Here is a 23,230-nt window from a genome sequence, read left to right as displayed (position 1 = left end):
ATCACCAAAAATTTTAATATGGGACCAATTATCTGAATAGAAATAGAATTCGTTTAGGATGAAAATCTACCATAAGAGGCAAAAATAGATCTTCACAAAATAATAAAGGGCCATATTCTGACCTCAGACTCATGAATGCCACACCCAGACCAATTAAAGAATCGGGCAGGTAATTTCCCATGGCCTTGGCCTGGGGCTCTGTTGTAAAATAATCCTTGTCTAAACTGCTCCCACGTGGATTTAAGCAGAGGTAAAATCTTACCACTGCAAGGGGGAAAATATACAGAGTAATTTAGAAATCCTTTAATTTCCTTAGCACTTAATGTGCTTTGGAACATACACTGCCCTTTATTGACTCAACTCTACAAGGTGCTGAGCATCTGTGGGAGATTCCATGCTCCTTCAACTCTTATCGACTTAAGTACATTTCAGGATTAAGTCCTACCTGAGCATACAACTCTTACTGAACAACTTGTACATCAATCTTTGGAATTGTGCGTGTATCATACAGACCACACAATGAGTGTATCCCGAGCAGGTACGGCATTAAGTGAGATACTGTGTGCAGCTACAAAGGGCCAATGGAAATCATTCATATAAATTAATCTTTGATCTATTTTCCTGTTAGTCAAAGTAACCAAAAGAACAGGGTCAATATTAAGGCTAGTTTTGTTTACTTTACATATTGGTTCTTACATATCACAATACCCCTTACTCATTTTAAATTATCTAAGAAAAACAGATTTAAATTAAATAACTGGAAACAAAAATTATTTCAAGGTATAAATGCCAACATAAGTGAGAATACAATCCCTGATAGATTTCCCGGCTGCTCCTTCCCATCGAGCACTACTTAAAATTCTTGATAACCTTGCTAATGCTTTCCACAGTTGAAAACATTAGAAAACCCAAATATATTTTATATCTATTAATTTGTGAAAAAACTATTAGTGTGAAAAAGTGTGCTGGAGGAAGCACTGAAAGCTCTGGGCTCCTAACTTATTTGAAACAAATATCACTCTTGCTATACTGCTTATCAAAGATAACAAGATCAAGTGCATCAGACCAATATCTGTCCACACTTATAATGCATTTGATTTTTTTCCATATTGTTTAAGAGCTAACTCCCCAGCTGTGTGTATTTCATTTGCAATTTTCCAATCTTTGGCATCCTAAACCCCAGAGCCACCTTGGTGTTTAATAGAGGTATGCTGAGCAGTGCATGTCTAAGTTTTGTCTCAACAAACAAAGCATGTCTTTGTGATCATTAATGATCTTGTTTCCCAATGTACTAAAGAATGAGAATAAAAACAAATAGCTTGTATTTTGTAGCTTAAAGGAATTAGGAATTCCCCCAGGCCAAATTTCCATGTGAATTGCCTGAACGTACATGAAAATCAATGTAACTCAATAAACAACTTGATGTTTAACATATTATTAGAAGAGAATTCCACAAAGGACTATCTTTTTTAAAACACAGAAATGGGTTTTTTGGCTGTTTAATATGTGCCAACTTGAGGAATGCAACCAGTAGGCTAACTGAAAATAAATAGAAATAAAACATTTAGAGACAAACAGAAGTTTTCAGTAGACACTTAGAATATTCTTCACTTTACTGTCTCAAACTGCTCATGCTTTATGTAAAGCCATACCTCTTTAGATAGTCAAACAGATTATCGAGTTGGACAGTTCAGTTAATGCCTTTACCTACTAAAGGCTCCATTCATGCCTTTATGATTAATGTGCACATATCTCTCCCATCATTTTGATATAGTGTGGACATGACAGATGCAAAATATCGAGTGGATAGATCTGTCCACATAATAATGGGAATTTGTGCATGTGAACTTTGGGTGGCATTTGGCTAGTTGTGTATATATCTAATCTATGTCGATTTCTCAAGTATGTACAGTAGAACCCCATTTATCTGACCCTCCATTATCCGGCTCTCTGTATTAACTGCACAGTCACTAAGCACAGGTCCAGAAGCTGGCGAGGTGGCTGCTAGACAGTGCTGCAGCCTCACATTTTCCCAGTCTCTGGATTATCTGAAATTTTAATTATTGGATCTGGCCCCAGGCCCAATTAGATCTGATAAACTGGGTTCTGGTATATTACCCTAGTATCTAGCTGCTGAACAGCACATGAAATCGTGAGTAAAGGGAATTCCTACTTTTTCAATACAGAAGGGAACATGCAAGACTTCCACATGCACAATGCAAACTACCTAAGTATTTTGCCACCAAGGGCAAGTTGTGCCAGTACATGGTATAAAAATGTTTGCTTTTATAGGCAAAGGATGGCTATGGGAGTACTGTGTACGCAGATATCACTTGTGCTTTGCAATCTGTTACTTTGGTGGCCATGCTGTTATATAACCTAGAGGGGCTGGGACAAGGGCTCATTGGCTCTTTGCGTGCCAGGCTGAGGAAGAATCAATTCCCATTCCACAATGGCTATGCTATGAGTTAGGTGTGTGATTCCCCCGTTCATATAATTATACATGAGGTAACTCGAATAGAGTCAGTGCAAGTATAAATAGCATTGTATCATGGGCATCAGCTGCAGAGTCACAGCTGAGCTACGCCAAGTATGTGCCCACCATATTTTAGATGTGTTTATACCTGGCATGGCTCAGCTGTGCCTCCACGACTACACTGCTATCATTTATACTTGCGGTAGCTCTCATCGAGCTATGGTGAGTATCTATACATGAGCAGGGGAATCATGCCCCAGCTCACAGTGGTAGACATAGCCTAAGACAGAACTACGGTTGGTTAAGAGCAAGAAAAGGACCTGATTTCTCTGTAACACTGGGGTCTCAAAGAGAACATCTCTAAGAAAAACATACATATCAGTGTGGCATATGATCCTGATGCTTCATTACTAATCTTAGAGACCGTAAAAGGAACACAAACAAATCAAACTTTAACCAAAGGTGGGATTTTCCTGACAACAGCGACCACACAATAAATATATGTATTGAAAAAGACAGACCTGCTTGCCCAATGCTGAAGAAAAACCTGTTTGTGCCTAATGTGTTGGAAATATTGTCCAAGAACAGTTAATCTGTGTACAACTATAACCCAGGTAATGCAGCCCAGGTCAGTGAGACCAACAGTAGAGTGATCTGCTGAGTAATTGCTATTTGGCAAGTTAAAGCTACCTAAGTAAAGGCTTTATCTTACACTCCCATTTTTTCTTATGATTAATTTTTTTAAGAAAGGTAAGTTGTTCTCCTTCTACCTCTCTAATCACTTCTTAAACACATGCTTCGGTGGGTCCTTCTCATCCCATCTCCAACTTGCTGGAAGGGTTTCACTGGACTCTGCCCTTGTTGCCTCTCTCTTCTCTCTATACGCCTTATTTGTGGGTAATCTCATCCACAAGCCCAAATTCAACTGCCATCTTTATGCTGACAACTCCAGACCTCCCTCCCCATTCTTCACCTATTTCCTTCTGTCCAAACTAAAATCTCAGCCTGTCTCTCTAATATCTCCTCATGGATGTCTAGCGGTCAAAAAAACCTGAACCTGTCTAAAAAAAAAGAGCTCTTAATCAGGTCCCTGCAGAAACCTCCCTCCTGTCTCTTTTTAATCATGTGGACAAGACCACCATCCTGTCACTTAGGTCCATAACCTGTGCGTCATCTTCAACCTGGAACACGTTGTAGGGCCTCACTACTAGCCTACGTCTAGTTCTTATTGACTCTTTCTGCTCTAAGATATGGCTTTCCTCACATCTAAAAAACCCAACAAGCCTTGTCCAAGCTCTCTTCATCTTGCGTCTCAATTACTGCAATATTTTGCATCCCTTTTGTCTGGCCTTGAATAATGCAATCTTGCCTCAATTATATCCATTAAGAGTTCTGCAGCAAAGATCATTTTCTAGGCCCACCAATTTGACCATCTCACCCCTACTGCAGCCCTTCACTGGGTTTCCCTTCTCTATTGCATCAAATATGAACTGCTCATCTTCACTTTCAAGGCCCTCGATAGCCTATCTCTTATTCATTATCGAGATGTCAGCTCCCACGTATGTTCAGTCCATGACGTCTGCCTACATCAGCAAATTATTAAATTTTCATACAAGCACCTTTGTACTTCATGCTACCCTCCCTTCTTGGGAGAAGCTTCCCATAAACATCTGCAAAGCTACCTCATCTCCTTTCAAAATCTTTCAAAATCTCCTTAAAACTCTCCTTTGCCATGATGCCTATGAAAACCTTGACAACAGTTAGCTCACAGGTGGGATTAGACCACTGGCTATCAAGATGAAGAATATTCATAGACTCATAGATTATAAAGACAGAAGAGACCATTGTGATAATCTAATCTCACCTCCTGTATAACGCAGACCCCATAAGACTTCCCACAATTAATTCCTGTTTTAAACAGCTCTTATATTTTAGAAAAACAACCAATCTTGATTTAAAATTTTCCAGTGATGGATAATCCACCATGACCCTTGATAAATTGTGCCAATCGTTAATTACACTCACTCTTAAAAATGCTCACCTTAATTCTTGTCTGAATTTGTCTAGCTTCAACTTCCAGCCACTGGATCTTATTATACCTTTGTCTGCTAGATTGAAGAGCCCTTTATTATCAAATTTCTGTTTCCTATGTTTTGCAGTGTCGTTGTAGTTGTGGTGTTTATCTCTCTAGAACAGTCCCGTACCATCATCAACTTCCTGGATACCATGATCAATTTAAACAATGGAACCCTACATATGACTATATTTAGGAAATCCCATGAATCATCACAGTTACCTCCAGAGATCCAACAATCACACCAAGAAATCTGTTCTCTACAGCCAGGCACTTGGATACAACAGAACATGCTCTGAAGAGGAAGTGTGGGATACTCACTTAAAACTACCTAGTACTGTACTGTAGATTGGAACATGGAGCAGGCACGCAAATGTGGCAGGAGACCTCTGCTTCAATACAGAAAAATATGCCATTGACTGCAGACCCTTCGCCGTCACTATAATCCCACACTAGAATCCATATGGAGTATCATCAAACAATTATAACCCACATTTGATGGGGACCACATCCTGAAAGAAATCTTCCCTGAACCCCCTCTTCTGTCCTTCAAACAATGCCTCAACCTCACCAAGCTCATCAGAATCAAGCTCCCCATAGACCAGGATACACCAGCTCAAAGTGGCACCAGATCCTGCCAAAACAGATGCAAAACCTGTGGACATATCTCCACACCACGATGATCAATACCCCCACAACACACCTTTCAAGATCCATGGGTCCTACAGACACTTATCACAACATGTGGTGTACCATATCCAATGCATCAAATGTCCCAACAATTACATTGGTGAAACCAGACAATCACTACATTCTCGAATGAACTCACACCAAAAAACGATAAAAAGACAAAAACGCCGTATCACTGATGGGCAAACATTTTTCATTAAGCAATCACTCCATATCTGATCTCTCAGTCCTCATTCTCAAAGGAAACCTGCATAATGCCTTCAAAAGATGAGCCTGGAATTTAAATTCCTAACTCTGCTGGACACTAAAAAGCATGGACTTAACAAATACACTGGTTTTATGGCTCATTATGACAATTTGTAACACACCCTGCTAACCTTCCATTGCTCTAGAACAGCACAGGTGTTAATCGTACACTTCATTTTAAGTGGTCTCCTACAGCAGCGGTTGTCAGCTGGTCCGCCGTTTACCTGCTGCGTCCGCAAGTTTGGCCGATTGCGGCTCCCACTGGCTGCGGTTCGCCTCTCCAGGCCAATGGGAGCTGCGGGAAGGGTGGCCAGCACATCCCTTGGCCCGTGCCATTTTCTGCAGCCCCCAGTGGCCCGGAGTGGTGAACTGCGGCCAGTGGGAGCCGCAATCGGCCGAACCTGTGGACGCAGCAGGTAAACAAACTGGTCCGGCCCGTCAGGGGCTTTCCCTGAACAAGCGGCGGACTGGCTTTAAGAACCACTGTCCTACAGCATGTGTGAATCACTTACGCTTAACAATCTGTCACATCTTGTATTTAGCTTGGACACTCTGGTTACCTTTCCTCAGACTTGAAGAAGAGCTCTGTGAAGCTCAAAATTTTATCCTGTTCACTAACAGAAGTTGGTCCAATGAAAGATGTTACCTCACCTACCTTGTCTCTCACTGTTTCCTATGTAGGTACTTATAAACTGTAATCAAGTCACCCCTTAAACTCCTCTTTGTTGAGCTTCCTTAGTCTCTCACAATAAGGCATATTTTCCAATCTGTTAATAATTCTAGTGGCCCTTCTCTGAATCCTCTCCAATTTATCAGTTTATCCAATTTGCATCCTTCTTGAACTGTAGACACCAGAACAGGATGCAATATTCCAGTAGCAGTTGCACCAGTGCCAAATACAGAAGGAACATAACTCCTCCACTGCTACTCGATAATCCTCTCTTTATACATCTAAAGATCAGATAGCCCTTTTGGCCACAGCACTGCACTTGGAGCTCATGTTCATCTGTTATCACTCCTGAGTCTTTTTCAGAGTCACTGCTTCTCAGGATAGACTTTCCCATCTTGTAAGTATGGCCTACATCCTTCGTTCCTAGATATACAGCCTTACATTTGGCCATAGTAAAAGGCATATGTTTTGTTTGCAACCTACTTCCAAAGCAATTCCAATCGCTTTGTATTAGCAACCTGTCATCTTCATTATTTACCACTCCTCCAATTTTTGTGTCATCTGCAACCTTTCTAAGTGATGATTTTGTTTTCTTCCACATCATTGATAAAAATGTTAAATAGCATAGGGCCAAGAATCAATCCCTGTGGGAGACCACTTGAAACACATCTGCTCAGTAATGATTCCCCACTTAAAACTACATTTGGAGATCTATCGGTTAGCCAGTTTTTAATCCATTTAGCGTGTGCCAAGTTTATTTTGTATTGTTCTAGTTTCTTACTCAAAATGTTACCTGGTACCATGTCAGATGCCTTACAGAAGTCTAAGTACATTATATCAACACTATTATTATCATCAATCAAACTTGCAATTTCATTAAAAAATTCTCATCATAGTGTCTCATTGATTCCTAGTACTCCCATATCTGTCTGTATCCATCAGTCTTATACTTAGATTATAAACTCTTTGGGGTAGAGACCATCTTTTTTTGTTCTGTGTTTGTACAATGCCTAGCACAATGGGGTCCTGGTCCATGACTACTTGGTCCTGTGGTAGGACAAGTAAATAATAGTGTCACTTGCTTTTCTGTGACAACTTTTCTTCCCCTTTTTCTAATTCTTCTGCTCTTTTTAGTATATATATACACACACACACAAATCCCTGCATTTACTCACTGCCAAAGATGCCTGTCAAATTCTGTGTGATTGGAAAAGTATACATCCAAAGGCAGAATGTGGCCTTTGGTAAGTTTCTGGAGACACATTCATGAACTTCTAGGAAAGAGAATGATCTTTCATATAATTTGAAGGAAAGGATCACACACTTTGCTTTTTGTCTATGTTATATGGAATATACAAGGTGTAAATAAGTCAATGATAAAAGCACAGGAGTTTCTAAAGGATAGAACATTTTTGATTATGGAAACATACAGAGATTAATGAAGACTGCTTCTTTTGAATTTGTCACTTCAAAGTGCTTTTAAATGTAATGTTATTTGCTTAGCAGATATCTTGTACAACTGTAAAGTAGAAATGCATTATGTCAACAAAAAGGATAATTCGGGGGGTGGGGTGGCAGTTAGATTTCTTTACCACCTTGGTAAGTGTTTTCATTTTTGGGCTCAGGTTAGAGTAAGTTTTGTAGGCTTTCTTCTTAGAAAAGGGGCGGCGGGGAAGGTAGCATAGTAACATCTTTTGGAAAACTATCATATAAAAATAAAAAAGCATACATCAGAAGACTTATTTACAGTTTTAAAAAAATATGTAAGCTTCTCCTCTACAGGAGGCAGTTACAGGAAACGATTGAAAGGGAAATTCTTGCACCTCCCATTTGTGGCAAACAAGCTGTAAAGAACTGATGAGCCATTATGTAATCATTTCCTTTCTTAAAACATCAGTTCCTTTACAAACACTGACAGGTGCAAATATTCTGTTTGAAGAAACAAGCTTCAAAGTGTTACACTTCTGATGCACAAAAGGCCAGGAATTCTAGCTTTTTGAGTTTTGTATTGAAGACAGATATTAAAGCACAGCTAACCTACCAATAGTACAGTGCTCTCCGTTCCATCCCTGGCTACATTCACACTTCCCATCTTTACAGGTTCCATGTTCAGCACAGCGAGGATGGCAGGCTCTTTGATTGCAGGCTGGTCCAGTCCAACCTTCTTCGCAACGACATGTTCCACCCATGCAAACACCATGAGAGCCACAGTCCACGGAACAGATTTCTGTATTTAAAAGGAGGGATGGGAGAAACAGAGAGAAAGAACAAGAGGAGAGCGCATATTAATTAGCAAAGTTACATTTTAATTCAACATATGAAGGAGAAAAGCAAAATCTTTGAAAATTAAATCAAAGGAATTTACTGCTAAAACATTTTCAGGTGGGACCCAAGAGAATATGGAATACGGAATTTTATCTCTGCTAATGCTTAATTAGTTACCCAGTAGACTTAGTAATGCCTACATGTCCACAGCTCTTCTGTCAGTTAGCTCTGAGTAATTTCCAATTATATTTTTTGCGAGCACATATTTCTTAAGAGTTACCTTTTATAGCTTAGATTATATGCATTTAAACCCATTAGAATTTATGGCATTGTTTTAATGACTAAATGTACCACGTACCTTACAGGTCATTTACATTATAGGCAAAAATCTACAATTGAACAAAAGTTCAGTTTAGCAAAGGGGCTTTTTTTCCTTTCCCCCAGGTTTCTTTCAAATTTGAAATGTGCCATCTCGGACATATTTTTTCATTAAAAAGAATCAGCCTCAGTGAGACACATTAGTGCATTGCTGACATACTGACATGTCTGTTAAATATAAGATTTTTTTAAACTTTCTGTAAATTTATAGCAATGACAGCTTTAGGCAGTCTGGTTTAAAAACAGAAAGACTATTAAAAATAAATCAACAAAAGTATTCAACTTGTCACCTACACTAAAAAGGGTTTTATAACTAGTAGAATAATTGAAAAGAACATTAAGGCCTAAGTTATTCATAGGCCAAACAATATATCTTACATCTCAAAACTAATACAAGATAATAATTCAGGTTGTTATAGTTTGCATTTATCCTTTTTCTTTATTCAGTCAGTCTTTGGAAAACTTAATTTGTGTGAATCTGAGTACAGAAAAAAAGCCTGAGGGATGTTTTTTAGTCTCTTAGAATACAGTTAGTTACAATCATATGCTGGTTCATAAGAATGTTATATTTAGTTTGGGTTTCCTTGTAAAAGACAGCAAACCACCCTAATAAGAAAGAACTAAAATTATTTTTGACTGCAATAAAAAGAGAGCTCATAAAAGAGACTGAAAGGTTTTACATATGGGCTTTGTTTCCAGTTTTTCATTCAGTAGTATTTTTCCCGCAATAGATTATAATTCTCTGCCTCAAAGTGCTATAAAACATTCAACACAGCATCAAGTTTTGATGGCACTTCTTATGAGCAATAGTGCAGAATGTTTACTGGGCAAGAGAGCTCTGCTGTTTTTCCCACACAACATTTTCTATCTACTTTGAATTAAATTTTTGATTAAAAGATCTGAGATGATCTGATTAACTTCAGAGTTACAGAACATCAACCCAGCTGCAGGAGAGGCAGAAGTTTATTTCAGAGGTTCCCCCTTTTTTCTTCAATCTAATCAATTTTTCATTAGGGTGAAGGTGTTTATCACCTTTGAGCACACTAGCTTTGAGCAAGATGTGTCAATCTTTGTAATTAACTTATTAATTAGAGTTAATTTAATTGAAGTGGAATTGAAGGGCTAATTAATGGACAAACTGCTGATGAAGATAGAGGAAAGCTCTGTTGATTTCAACCCTGTAAGCTTTCTGATGGATATAACTCATTCTTCTCCCTTTTGCAGCTTTACAAAATATTTCTTTATGAGTAAGATTTACTTATTTATTGACTTTAAATATCTGAAGGTCATTTTGTACAACTTCAGTAGGGGTCCTTTACATTTTATTGCACAAACTATTTTCTATGTCATAAATCTGAAGTAACTGAAATATCTGAATATACAGGAAACAGATCACTTGTTTACATTTCAGCTATCAACTACTTTTCAAAAGATGAGCCCAGACAGTGAATGACCAAAAATAACGTGTAGTGTGTAAAGATGGATACCATCAGAAGTTGTGCACAATCCATATTTTCTTTGAACCATATAGCAGACTTTCCACAAACAGGTTTCAGAGTAACAGCCGTGTTAGTCTGTATTCGCAAGAAGAAAAGGAGTACTTGTGGCACCTTAGAGACTAACCAATTTATTTGAGCATGAGCTTTCGTGAGCTACAGCTCACTTCATCGGATGCATACCGTGGAAACTGCAGCAGATATTATATACACACAGAGATCATGAAACAATACCTCCTCCCACCCCACTGTCCTGCTGGTAATAGCTTATCTAAAGTGATCATCAAGTTGGGCCATTTCCAGCACAAATCCAGGTTTTCTCACCCTCCACCCCCCTACACACAAACTCACTCTCCTGCTGGTAATAGCCCATCCAAAGTGACAACTCTCTTCACAATGTGCATGATAATCAAGGTGGGCCATTTCCTGCACAAATCCAGGTTCTCTCACCCTCTCACGCCCTCCAAAAACCACACACACAAACTCACTCTCCTGCTGGTAAAAGCTCATCCAAAGTGACTACTCTCCCTACAATGTGCATGATAATCAAGGTGGGCCATTTCCAGCACAAATCCAGGTTTTCTCACTCCCCCACCCCCATACAAACACAAACTCACTCTCCTGCTGGTAATAGCTCATCCAAAGTGACCACTCTCCCTACAATGTGCATGGTAATCAAGGTGGGCCATGTCCAGCACAAATCCAGGCTCTCTCACCCCCCCTTCCCCACCCCCCCGGGGACACACACACACAAACTCACTCTCCTGCTGGCAATAGCTCATCCAAACTGACCACTCTCCAAGTTTAAATCCAAGTTTAACCAGAACGTCTGGGGGGGGGGGGGGAAGGGGGGAGTAGGAAAAAACAAGGGGAAATAGGCTACCTTGCATAATGACTTAGCCACTCCCAGTCTCTATTTAAGCCTAAATTAATAGTGTCCAATTTGCAAATGAATTCCAATTCAGCAGTTTCTTGCTGGAGTCTGGATTTGAAGTTTTTTTGTTTTAAGATAGCGACCTTCATGTCTGTGATTGCGTGACCAGAGAGATTGAAGTATTCTCCGACTGGTTTATGAATGTTATAATTCTTGACATCTGATTTGTGTCCATTTATTCTTTTACGTAGAGACTGTCCAGTTTGACCAATGTAAATGGCAGAGGGGCATTGCTGGCACATGATGGCATATATCACATTGGTGGATGTGCAGGTGAACGAGCCTCTGATAGTGTGGCTGATGTTATTAGGCCCTGTGATGGTGTCCCCTGAATAGATATGTGGGCACAGTTGACAACGGGCTTTGTTGCAAGGATAAGTTCCTGGGTTAGTGGTTCTGTTGTGTGGTATGTGGTTGTTGGTGAGTATTTGCTTCAGGTTGCGGGGCTGTCTGTAGGCAAGGACTGGCCTGTCTCCCAAGATTTGTGAGAGTGTTGGGTCATCCTTTAGGATAGGTTGTAGATCCTTAATAATGCGTTGGAGGGGTTTTAGTTGGGGGCTGAAGGTGACGGCTAGTGGCGTTCTGTTATTTTCTTTGTTAGGCCTGTCCTGTAGTAGGTAACTTCTGGGAACTCTTCTGGCTCTATCAATCTGTTTCTTCACTTCCACAGGTGGGTATTGTAGTTGTAAGAAAGCTTGACAGAGATCTTGTAGGTGTTTGTCTCTGTCTGAGGCGTTGGAGCAAATGCGGTTGTATCGCAGAGCTTGGCTGTAGACGATGGATCGTGTGGTGTGGTCAGGGTGAAAGCTGGAGGCATGTAGGTAGGAATAGCGGTCAGTAGGTTTCCGGTATAGGGTGGTGTTTATGTGACCATTGTTTATTAGCACTGTAGTGTCCAGGAAGTGGATCTCTTGTGTGGACTGGACCAGGCTGAGGTTGATGGTGGGATGGAAGTTGTTGAAATCATGGTGGAATTCCTCAAGGGCTTCTTTTCCATGGGTCCAGATGATGAAGATGTCATCAATATAGCGCAAGTAGAGTAGGGGCTTTAGGGGACGAGAGCTGAGGAAGCGTTGTTCTCAATCAGCCATAAAAATGTTGGCATACTGTGGGGCCATGCGGGTACCCATAGCAGTGCCGCTGATCTGAAGGTATACATTGTCCCCAAATGTAAAATAGTTATGGGTAAGGACAAAGTCACAAAGTTCAGCCACCAGGTTAGCCGTGACATTATCGGGGATAGTGTTCTTGATGGCTTGTAGTTCATCTTTGTGTGGAATGTTGGTGTAGAGGGCTTCTACATCCATAGTAATATCTGCTGCAGTTTCCACGGTATGCATCCGATGAAGTGAGCTGTAGCTCACGAAAGCTCATGCTCAAATAAATTGGTTAGTCTCTAAGGTGCCACAAGTACTCCTTTTCTTTTTCCACAAACAGTCATTTTTATAAGAACGTAAGCACCTGGATGCCATACCAGATGAGCTCAGAAAGCTTTCTGTGCTCAGTAGACATTCAAAAACAAAATTAGCAGAATAGTAGAGGACAACACCTTTTCTTTGGAGGTACAAATATTACTTTAGTATCTGATAATACATATGCATACACAAAGTAAATGCCTAAATCTGAAAGTATATATGGAACGTTAAATATGGGAAAATACTCCTCTTCTACAGTTTTCTCACTCTGTTGCCTTCCCTTGAAAATCCATACCTGTATCTGATACCTGAGCTACCAATGACTTTCAAGGACTGTTGATCAATATCATAGATAGACACAAACGGCATTTCAAAATGGCAGTTATACACAGAGAAATGGTTAAATATCATTCATAACTTGATATAAAACCACCACCCCTCAAGCTGGCCATGTGTCTAGGCGTCATTTAGAGCATCGTCTACTTTGTTAGATTATTAACAAATTATTTGCTTTTTTTGACAAAACACATCTGACAGTTAGAAATTATCTAGATTTTAAATATGTGGCTACAAAAGGAGTAATTTTTTCCAAAATTTGGCACAAAAAGGTTGCTCTCAGACTGAGACTAAAATTCAGATTCTGATCTAAATTATAGTAATTCCATATTTTAATCCAAATTTATACCAATGTATCTAAGACCAGCAACCGGCCTTAAATATGCCAAGTTTTGGCCTTAAAGAAAGCCTTACCTGCTAGATCTGTTGGCCCAATCATGCAGTCCTTATTCAGGCAAAATTTCCATTAACTACAGTTGGAGTTTTGCCTGAACAAGGACTACAGGACTGGCCCATCCAAGCAGCTAAAAATAGATTTTTCAAATGGAAATATTTCTGGATGCATCATTAACACAGTTCTAAATATGTAGATGAATATTTCAGTACAGATCTTAAATGCAGAAGGTACATATAACATTTTGTTCTTTTCTGTGAACCACCAGCAAAACATGCCTTCAATTAGTAGCTGAGTGAAGAAACTGTTTGATTTTCAAATATGTACAGATGGTCATTTGTTCTGAATGTTTCACTCATGATTTATGGCCTAATCCTGCTCCCACTGCAGTCAACAGAAAGACAGCGTCAATGGCAGCTGGATCAGGTTCTTACACAATAATGCAAGATTATGCATTAATTTAAAATATTTTAGAGTTTTACACATAGGGAATGTTTTTAATTCTTACCATTTGAGCAATCTGCACCTGTCCAATTAGGATCACAAGTGCAGGTACCACTTTCTTGAAGGTACGTCCCATGACCAGAGCACTGGTCTGGACACATTGTCTTCAGTATTTCACAGTTGCTACCACCCCATCCTGGATTACAGTGGCACTCTCCATGGATACACACACCATGACTGGAACAGGCTGGGTCTAAGCAATCAGCTGGAAAGAAAAAGATAATCTTTACTATGTTATTATTAACAATTACAATAGCAGCAATTATCATCCAAGGATTTTAAGCACTTTCTGAATTAATTAAAAAATGCCTGTGAGGTAAACAGTACTACACTCATTTAACAACAAACAGTAAACTGAGATATGAGGCGATGAGGCGAATCACAGTGCTACGTAATGAGTCAATGGGAGAACAGAGAGTAGAACTCACGAGACCTGAGGTGGCCCCTAGCCCGCCTGCTTTAATCACAAGATAACAAGCACTATCTGACCAAATAAATAAATAAAAATCAATACATAACTAATAGAGTGCAACTTCTAATCCATTTTTGCTAGCATATTGGTAATTTTCTTTGTAGTACATTAGAACATCAAAAGTAATTGTAAGGATCCACGTTCATGTGTGTAACTGGTTTAATGACATCCTGGGGATAACAGACATAAACCTCGAAGTCACTGATGTAACTGAGACTCTTGCAAGGATTTGTAATTTTCCTGAATTACACCAAGATTCACTTGGGTTTTCAGGCTATTTCTCTCTGTTCTCCTAATCACAGAGTAACAAAATCTTGGATTCTCTATAACAAGCAGTATCAACTGACCTAATCCACTACTACTGAGTTCTAACAGCTATATAGGACCCTCAACCTGTTTGAGAAATAAATGAGTTGGGTATTCTCTATCCTTCTTAATTCACTTTAATGTGCTTTAGATGACGAGATTTAATTTAGCAATTTGACTCAATAAAACTTTACACTTGTAGGGTCAATGGTCTGAAAATTTAATTCCAGAGACTTAATTGCATTACTTTGTATGTGGAGATCAATAAAATCAATTTGATTGAGGAAGGGAAATGGTGCTTTTTCCTCCTAAAAAAAATAAATAGAAAATGAACTCCACTTTACAGCATACCAGAATGAATACATGTACATCTCTAGAATACAAAAAAAGATGCAAAATTTTTCATTGTGATGCACTTGAATCAGCATTTTCAACTGTAAATCTTTATAAAAATGTTGGTGGGAAAGACTGTATGCAATAGAGTAACAATTTCCTCTACAATGTGAAAAATCACTATGTCTTTCTGTGTTCTAACAGTCATCTTTTCTTGTGCTTCCCTCTTAGCTGATGTCAGACAAATAAAGTAAATCTATTTTTAATATGCTGAAATTATTAGACAAAACCTGCTGAAAGCAAAATATCTAGCAAACAGGATATTTTAGTATGTTTAATGTAAGGTAAACAATTTGCCAGCACATGGATTTACTGGGCCAGATTTTCAGCTGGTGCAAATTGACATGGCTCCAGTGAAAGCAATTGTGCTATGCTGACTTACACCAGCTGAAAAACCTGACCCTCTGTGTTGTAACCTGACATTTTAGAAACATTACTGTAGATGCTTGGGTAAATATTTACGTATTTACCTTCTTCACAGTTTTCTCCTTTGTACCCAGAGTTGCAGGCACAAGAGCCCATGATACAAATCCCACGGCCCCCACACTGAGGATCAATACACTGGGTGGTAGGCACATCACACTCTGTACCCTTCCAACCGCTGAAACAGAGACAGCGCCCTTTGGAATACTGCCCGTTGCCACTACACAATACTGGGCAGGCTGCTGTGAAATAAAACACGACAGAAGAATTAACAAAACCCTTTTCAATCAAGCTTTGAGAAAAAAAGAGGAACATGTATGAAAAGTTGCATGCCAGTTTCTTTTCCTTGATAGATTAGTAATGACTTGTCTTTCTGCAGTTTATTTATTTTAACTTAAGAAAAGAATTCGGTTCAGATACCTCTTGAACAATCAGGGCCCAGAAATCCAGGAAAACAATGGCATGATCCAGAAACACACTCTCCGTTTCCATGGCAATTTCGGGGGCATTCCACTACAGATTCTGAAAGAAAGAGTACGAAAAATAATTCATACAGATTCCCACCATAGTACTAAACTAGAACAGAAGGTGTCTATCATCTAATTCTAAACCACTAGTGACTGATAGCAAATGAAGGTACTTGCAGAAGCATGTATGTCGCTTTGTTTAGTGATTGTAAGAAAGTAAATAGTGGTTAATTTCCTGTAATTAATGCTTGTGGTATCCTATTACATGATGTTACAACAAGAAGCTCAAGATTTAAACAGTAGAATGATAAGTTACTTTATGCTCATAATAAAGCCTAATGCTGCTTAATGAACATTTCAAAAAGCATCTTCCTTTGTGAACGATACATCATGGGAGGCTTTCATACTTCAGTTACTAAACAATTAAAATACATTTTCTATATCTTTTGTTGAGTCATGAAAAAAAACATAATAAAGTCAACATTGGTGAAAACAACCCAGAGTATTTAACTCAGAAAACTCATTTCTATTTTTAACAGAATGCTTAGATTACAGCTTTTGCTGAAAACTTGGAAGATTGTGCTTACCTATAACAATGGTATTAAAAGACACCTGCTCTGCATTTTTCCCATCATTGTAAAAAGCCAGATGCCAGATTCCAGAATCCAAATACTGGATAAAACCTGCCTCATGGAGACTGATAGACCTTGTCTGTCGGCCTGCTCTCTCTGACTCAAGCAGGTTGCGCTGTTCTCTTGCGATCAACCTGCTACCATCAAGGAGTTCCACAAAGTCATACTACAAGGGAGAAATGTGCAAAGGGTTTATTATCCACTTACTGCTCTTTTTAGTTACTGTTTTCATAATTTTTTCTATAATTTAACAGTTATGAAACGTGTCAGCCCCAGAGACTGCAGTTCCATATTTCTGCACAGAACAAACAGTATAGAGAGTTTCAGAGTAGCAGCCGTGTTAGTCTGTATTCGCAAAAAGAACAGGAGGACTTGTGGCACCTCAGACACTAACCCATTTATTTGAGCATGAGCTTTCCTGAGCTACAGCTCACTTCATCCGATGCAGAGTGGCAATGCAAGTTTCCCCACAATATCATGCAATATGTTTTCAGCTTGACCAGCAGAGATCCCTTCTAGAACAGAAGAGATAAAATCTCAGGCTATGTCTACATGGCCCCACAATTGAACTATGGGTGTGTGAACTGCAGCATGCACTAGCATGTGGTGTGTAACTCCCCTGTGTGGACGCTTGCTGGCATGAAGTAAAGCAGTGGTTCTCAAACGTTTGTTCTGGTACCCCTTTCACATAGCAAGCCTCTGAGTGTGACCCCCCCCACTTATAAATTAAAAACATTTTTTTTATATTTAACACTATTATAAATGCTGGACACAGAGCGGGGTTTGTGGTGGAGGCTGACAGCTCAGGACCCACCATGTAATAATCTCATGACCCCCTGAGGGGTCCCGACTCTCAGTTTGAGAACCCCTGAACTAAAGGACTATGTTAATGCGAATGAAATACCTTTTAGTTTACAACTGCAGCATCCACATGGGGGAGATACATGCTAGTGTGTGCTACAGGTCTCACCACACCCATAGTCCAAACTGCAGAGCCATGTAGACAAGCCTTCTGTTTTTGTCCGTTCTTTCCACCCCTCTTGCTGAGATTTCTAAGGAGAATGCCAAGTAGTGCCAATTGTCATGGTGATGCTTTCTTGTGATATTGACACCTGACTACCATTCATTTAACATTAATTTGCAGAACAAAAGTCAGACGAGGTTAGTTTGCAGTCACAATTTGCAGATGTGAGCTGGCCATCTGCAGGTGAAAGACTGATTCCATACAGACTGTGCCAAATAAATTAACTAATAAGAATATCCTACCCCAATCCATTACCATTTGCTTCTTCTTTTGTTTCACAATCCAAGGTAAGTTCTCTGTTGCTGTAATTCCACTGACTTCAAAAGAGATACTACAGCAGAAAATATGGCTTTACGTTTCTATTGTACAAAGTAAACCAAATACCAAACGCAAAGTATAACAGTTTAAAAATGCACAAGGCAGTGACAGAAAATACTGTAGTTCAGATTAAAACTCTCTTCAAAAGCTATCACAAAATTTTATACTTCGTTTTATTAATAGCAACAACTACATGAGGGCGGGGAGGACTATAACATCTGAGTTGCCACAAACACTGGCGACAAAGAGATTTATCATCTGAAATCCGCATATAAGACTCTATCCACAAACGCCTGTTAACACTAATGGCAGCTGTTTGGTCAATTCTGCACATTCAGAGGAGAAACCCTGGGCAAGATCTTCACCTGGTGTAAACTGGTATAGCTCCATCTAGTCAATGGACCTACACTAAAAGTTTATACTACCTGAGGATCTGGCCCTATATTGCTAAAGATTTCTTTTCTGCATTTGTCAGGTAAATATTATATCATATAACAAACAGTTACCACCTATTAACTTTAAGGATCAGTTTCCTATAATAAAGAGTAACTTGGTTTCCACATTCAGTCCATTTCATTTTTTCTCTGACGTGTCTACTGTGTGAGGTGAACTACTATATACAAACCTTCAATCTTCCTACATATTTGAGATATCACTCAAATGGTATTTCATTCAAGGTCTATTTAGGTAAAGGCCAGTGTATGAAACCATTGATTCACGTAAGTTGTGATAAAGCCAGTTATTGTGACTGGAGAATCAGTGGTTTTATGTACTGACTTATGACCTTCAGAAACAGCTCCCTGCATAGCATAAAACAGGATAGTCTTAATCTCTGGACAGGATCTAAGCACTGGAATCCTCCTCTCCTGAAACTCTCCTTGGTTGTTAAAAACACATGATATTTTAGAATGTTGCTCTGCAATAAATCTGAATTATTATCCCAACACCATTCAAAATGTAGAAGAAACGCATAGATCATATGCCTTTACCAATACCTGAGCCAATTTCCTTTCAGCTATGTCTCAACAACCATAGTAGAACTTAACATTATTAGTATGGGCAGAAGCTAGTACCTTGATATGTTGTCACCTTGAATGTTCAAGCAATGCCACATGAAAACTAATGCAACTATTTTGGAAAAACTCTGCTAATTTAAAACCATTCAATGTTCTCATTTGTCAGAGAATTAAATACTTATCTTAATTCATGAAAGATATGAAAAATGTCTCTTTTCCCCCTCAAGTACTCACAAACCCTTCTATCTGATCACAATACCTAATATCACTGACAGAAGAAAGAAAAAGATCTCCATTCTGAGTTTTAGCTGGTTATTTATGGACAATATGAGATGTTTTTCAAATTACTTCAGAAGGACGCTTCTTGTTGTAGGACAATCTCAGTTGAGAACACATTTTTGATCTGGGAATTAGAGATTGTACTACTTAATTGACCACAAAGAGTATACCGATAGCTGACAGGCATAGCATAATTAATCATTTTAGAACTATAACGTAATAAAGATTTATGTTATTATATGGATAGTATTTCTGAGGTTGAATTTTTAAAAGCCATGTATATGGATGTCACCATTCATTCCACCTGCAGCAAATAGGAGTAATGTGGCTTAAATCCTATGAAGACTGCTTCGTAAATTTAGGATTGGGGTTGTGAAAGGGCATAGACTGGAAAAACAATGACCTTTATGTGCTAAAAACACTTTCATTTTGTTCTTATCCTATGGGGATACATTAATTAGCTTTATTGAGTATAAATGGGATGATCTGCCTACCCCTCTACATTCAGATTTGCTTTAAGCCACCAAAGTCCTTTGTTATTCTTAAAGTCTCCTTAAATAAAAACATATCGATTCTCTGGTTGTAATGAAACTGACATTTTTAGAAAGTGTCACAAAGACTTTCAGACTAGCATTGATTGGATTTGAATGGACAGCTACTATCAATTATTTCTGGTTGACTTATTTATAATTCCCCAGAAACAGAGAACTATAAATCTAGGGATATAAATCACACACACATATTAGTAAGCACTGAGGCCATCATTCTGAAACTTGGGTGCCTAAAGTAAAAAAAAAAAAAGAAATACTACCTGAAAAACCACTGTTCCTAATTATGTTATATTGAAATATTTGTTAGATACTATGTCACATAAGTAACAGTTATTTACCCTCAGAAACTGTGGTTCTTTGTGGTGTGTTGTCCAGGTGTTGAATCATGCCAGAATGGTCTTGAATGCAGTTCTGGTACTTTTTTGGGAGCCAGAATGAGCATTCTGATATTTAGAGTACTATCACCGATGACTGCTTCTGAGCGATAGTACAAAGTATCAGAAGTGTATTATAGCACTTTTTTTTTTTTTTTAGGACTCTACCACTGGTGTTGCCCATATTTATTCCACTGTTGGTGTATGTGCGCTCATTGCACTTTAGTCTGGATTGTTTTGGCCAACAGTGTTCTCGAACCTCCAACAAAGGGCATAGTGGGCGGGGCAGCCCCAACCACGCTTCAGTCCTTTTGCCATACAGAATCTTGATGTTAGTAGTAGGTATTGGGGTGGGGGAGGGATGTGATAGTCATGAAATAAATATATGGACAACATAGCTTGAAGAATCACACTGCAGGATAAGTAACCATTTCTTCTTCTTCTTCTTCTAGTACTTGCTCATACATATATTCCACTCTTAGTGACTCACAAGCAGTGACCTTGATTGTAGGAGATGGGTGCTAAGAGTGTAGCTAAATAGTTATTGCAGGACAGCCCTGCCAAAATTAGCATGATAGAGTAGTGCTAGGTAAACGTATGTACTGAAGACCACATAGCTTTCCTGCAAATGTACAGAATGGGAATATTTCTCAAGGAAGCAATAGAGGTTGCTTATGTCCTCATAGAATGAAATGTGATTCTTATAGGTGGAATTACATTAGCTAATTCACAACAAAGTTTGATACAGGCCAAAAGAGTCTCAGCATTGAAATGGCCTGTCCTTTAACACTGTCTCCACAGGCTATGAATAACATGGAGGATACACTAAATAGCTTAGTTCTGTCTGTACAAAAAGACAGTACTCCAAAGACATCTAGGATGTGAAGCTTTGCCTCCCCCTTACTTGAATGTGATTTTGGAAAAAAATAAAGGAGTTTGCATACCCTGATTTTAAATGAAAGCCAGAGACTATTTTTGGTAAACAATTTGGGTAACCTCTCAATGACACCCTGTCCTTATGAAAACTGTATACAGGGGCCCTGCCAAGAAGAATTGTATCTCCCCTACTATTCTGGTTGATATTATTGCTACCAACATGGCTGTTTTAATGGAAAGATGAAACAGGGTACATCCACCTAAGGGGTTCAAGAGCTGGATTAATTAACCCTGTGAGGACAATATTTAGATCCCACAGAGGAGAAGTTCCATTACACTTTTTAAGAGTCTGGCCATTGTGGGGCATCAGAATGTAGAATGTTGGATGGCAAAGAGCTGAGATGGCTGCTAGACAGATGAACCCTCAATGAGCATAGAGATAGTCCAAAGTTCTTTAAAGTCAGGAGATGGTCCAGTATGTCTGGAATTGAGATGGTGAGAAGTACTGCTGTGAACAGATACTCAATCTCTTCCATTTAGCAGCATGTGTCCATTAGGCTTTTCAACCATGGATCAGGATATTTTGTACTTCCTGTTGAAGTCAGTCAGCCAGCATCTATGCTTTGAGGTGCTCGGAGCATGAGCTGGGATCAAGCACTTGACTGCATCTTCATCTCTGCAATATCAGGTCTTGTTGGAGAGGTAAGTGTATCAGAGATTATTTAAGTCTAAGTAGCAGAATTGCCTTGGTCAGGTAGGAGCAACCATGATCATTCTGGCTGAGACCTGCCTGAGCACTTTCTGAGAACATGTGGATTAATGGATTAGTGGTGGGGGAGCGTGTGTGTACAACAAGCTTGATGACCATGGACTCCCTCTGGAACAAAAGTGTCCACACTTCCTGTTCTCTCTGGTGGCAAAGAGGTATGGTGGGATGACTCCCGCACCTTCCTTCCCCCTGAGTAATATGTCTTGAATTATGTCATCATTTATGGACCACTCATGGTTACTTGAAAATTGTCTGCTGAGGTGATCTGCTAGCATGGTCTGTGCATCCCTAGCAAATGAACCACCCTCGGAATAATTTCATGATGAATACAGAATTCCCAAGGATAAAGCATGCCTATAATATTGCCTGTCATGATTTGTATGTTAGTCCTTTTAGGACCGAAAAACTGAGCATGCTGAACAAATGGCTCTTAGCTCCAGGATATTTATGTGGAGTCTTACTTCCTGAGGAATCCATATATTTTGTGTTTGGAGGGCACAAATTAAATGGGCCCCCTGTCCTAATTTGGAGGCATATGTCACCAACACCTTTGTAGGTAGCAAAAGAGAGAATGGTACTCCTTTGCAGATTTTTAGTGGGTCCAGCTGCCAATTTAATGAGGACAGGACTTGTGGTGTCCTGTATACTAGCATGTTCAGTTGATGTTTGCTTGGCTGATATGCAGACTTCAGCCACTCCTGAATGCAATGAAAGTGAAATCTGGCATGCTGAATTAGGAAGGTGCAGGAGGCCACACATCTGAGACAAGTTCTCACTGATGTCCTGGGCTGAGTTCGCAGGTGGGTTTGTAGGTTTAGTATGGCTTGGAATCTCTCTAGTGGTAGATAAGCCATTGTTGTTGTGGAGTCAAGAATGGTTCCAATGGATTCTATTTTTTGTGTTGGAGTCAGTATTACTTCTCTTCATTTACTTTCAGGCCTGAAAGGGCATATAAATGCAGAGTCTGCTGAATGCAGTCTGTTACTTGCTTGCGCAATTTCCCATGAATGAGCCAGTCATCTAGGAATGGGAAAACTTGGATTCCTAGCTTTTTGAGGTAAGCTGCTATTACTGCTAGGCATTTTGTGAAAATCCTGGGTGCTGTCAACAGGTTGAGTGGTAACACACTGTACTGGTAGTGGCAATTGCCCACTTGAAATGTCAGATATCTTCTGTAGGGTGGGTGAACCGCAATAAGAAAATGTGTGTCCTGAAGGTCAAGAGTTATGTACCAATTGTTCCAGTGTAGGGATGGTATTATAGGAGCTGGAGTCACAACCCTGAACTTGAGCTTGTGAATTAAAGTGCAGAATGGGCCACCAATCGCCTTTCTTTCTGGGAATCAGAAAGTAACGAGAATAAAATCCACTGTGTTCCCTGTGCTATTTAGGAACTTCCACTGCTCTGATAAGAAGTGACTGCACCTCTTGATGAAGCCTTCTCTGTGAGAGG

At 39.3% G+C, this 23,230-nt stretch overlaps 1 protein-coding gene across 33 annotated transcripts in view; it reads right to left on the bottom strand.

Annotated features, from left to right (window-relative positions):
• Positions 1-23,230, bottom strand: part of TENM3 (teneurin transmembrane protein 3) — a 2,195,833-nt gene that overhangs the window by 105,748 nt on the left and 2,066,855 nt on the right. For all 33 annotated transcript variants that reach the window (XM_073341694.1, XM_073341703.1, XM_073341702.1 and 30 more), the window contains 5 exons: positions 16,527-16,737; positions 15,893-15,994; positions 15,520-15,714; positions 13,883-14,083; positions 8,198-8,383 (listed from right to left, as the gene is read on the bottom strand). In XM_073341694.1, coding sequence (XP_073197795.1) covers positions 8,198-8,383; positions 13,883-14,083; positions 15,520-15,714; positions 15,893-15,994; positions 16,527-16,737 — 895 coding nt within the window. The remainder of the gene's footprint in view (positions 1-8,197; positions 8,384-13,882; positions 14,084-15,519; positions 15,715-15,892; positions 15,995-16,526; positions 16,738-23,230) is intronic.

The sequence above is a fragment of the Lepidochelys kempii genome, chromosome 4, assembly GCF_965140265.1.
Source record: "Lepidochelys kempii isolate rLepKem1 chromosome 4, rLepKem1.hap2, whole genome shotgun sequence".
NCBI lineage: Eukaryota > Metazoa > Chordata > Testudines > Cheloniidae > Lepidochelys > Lepidochelys kempii.
This window is presented reverse-complemented; position numbering and strand designations above follow the sequence as displayed.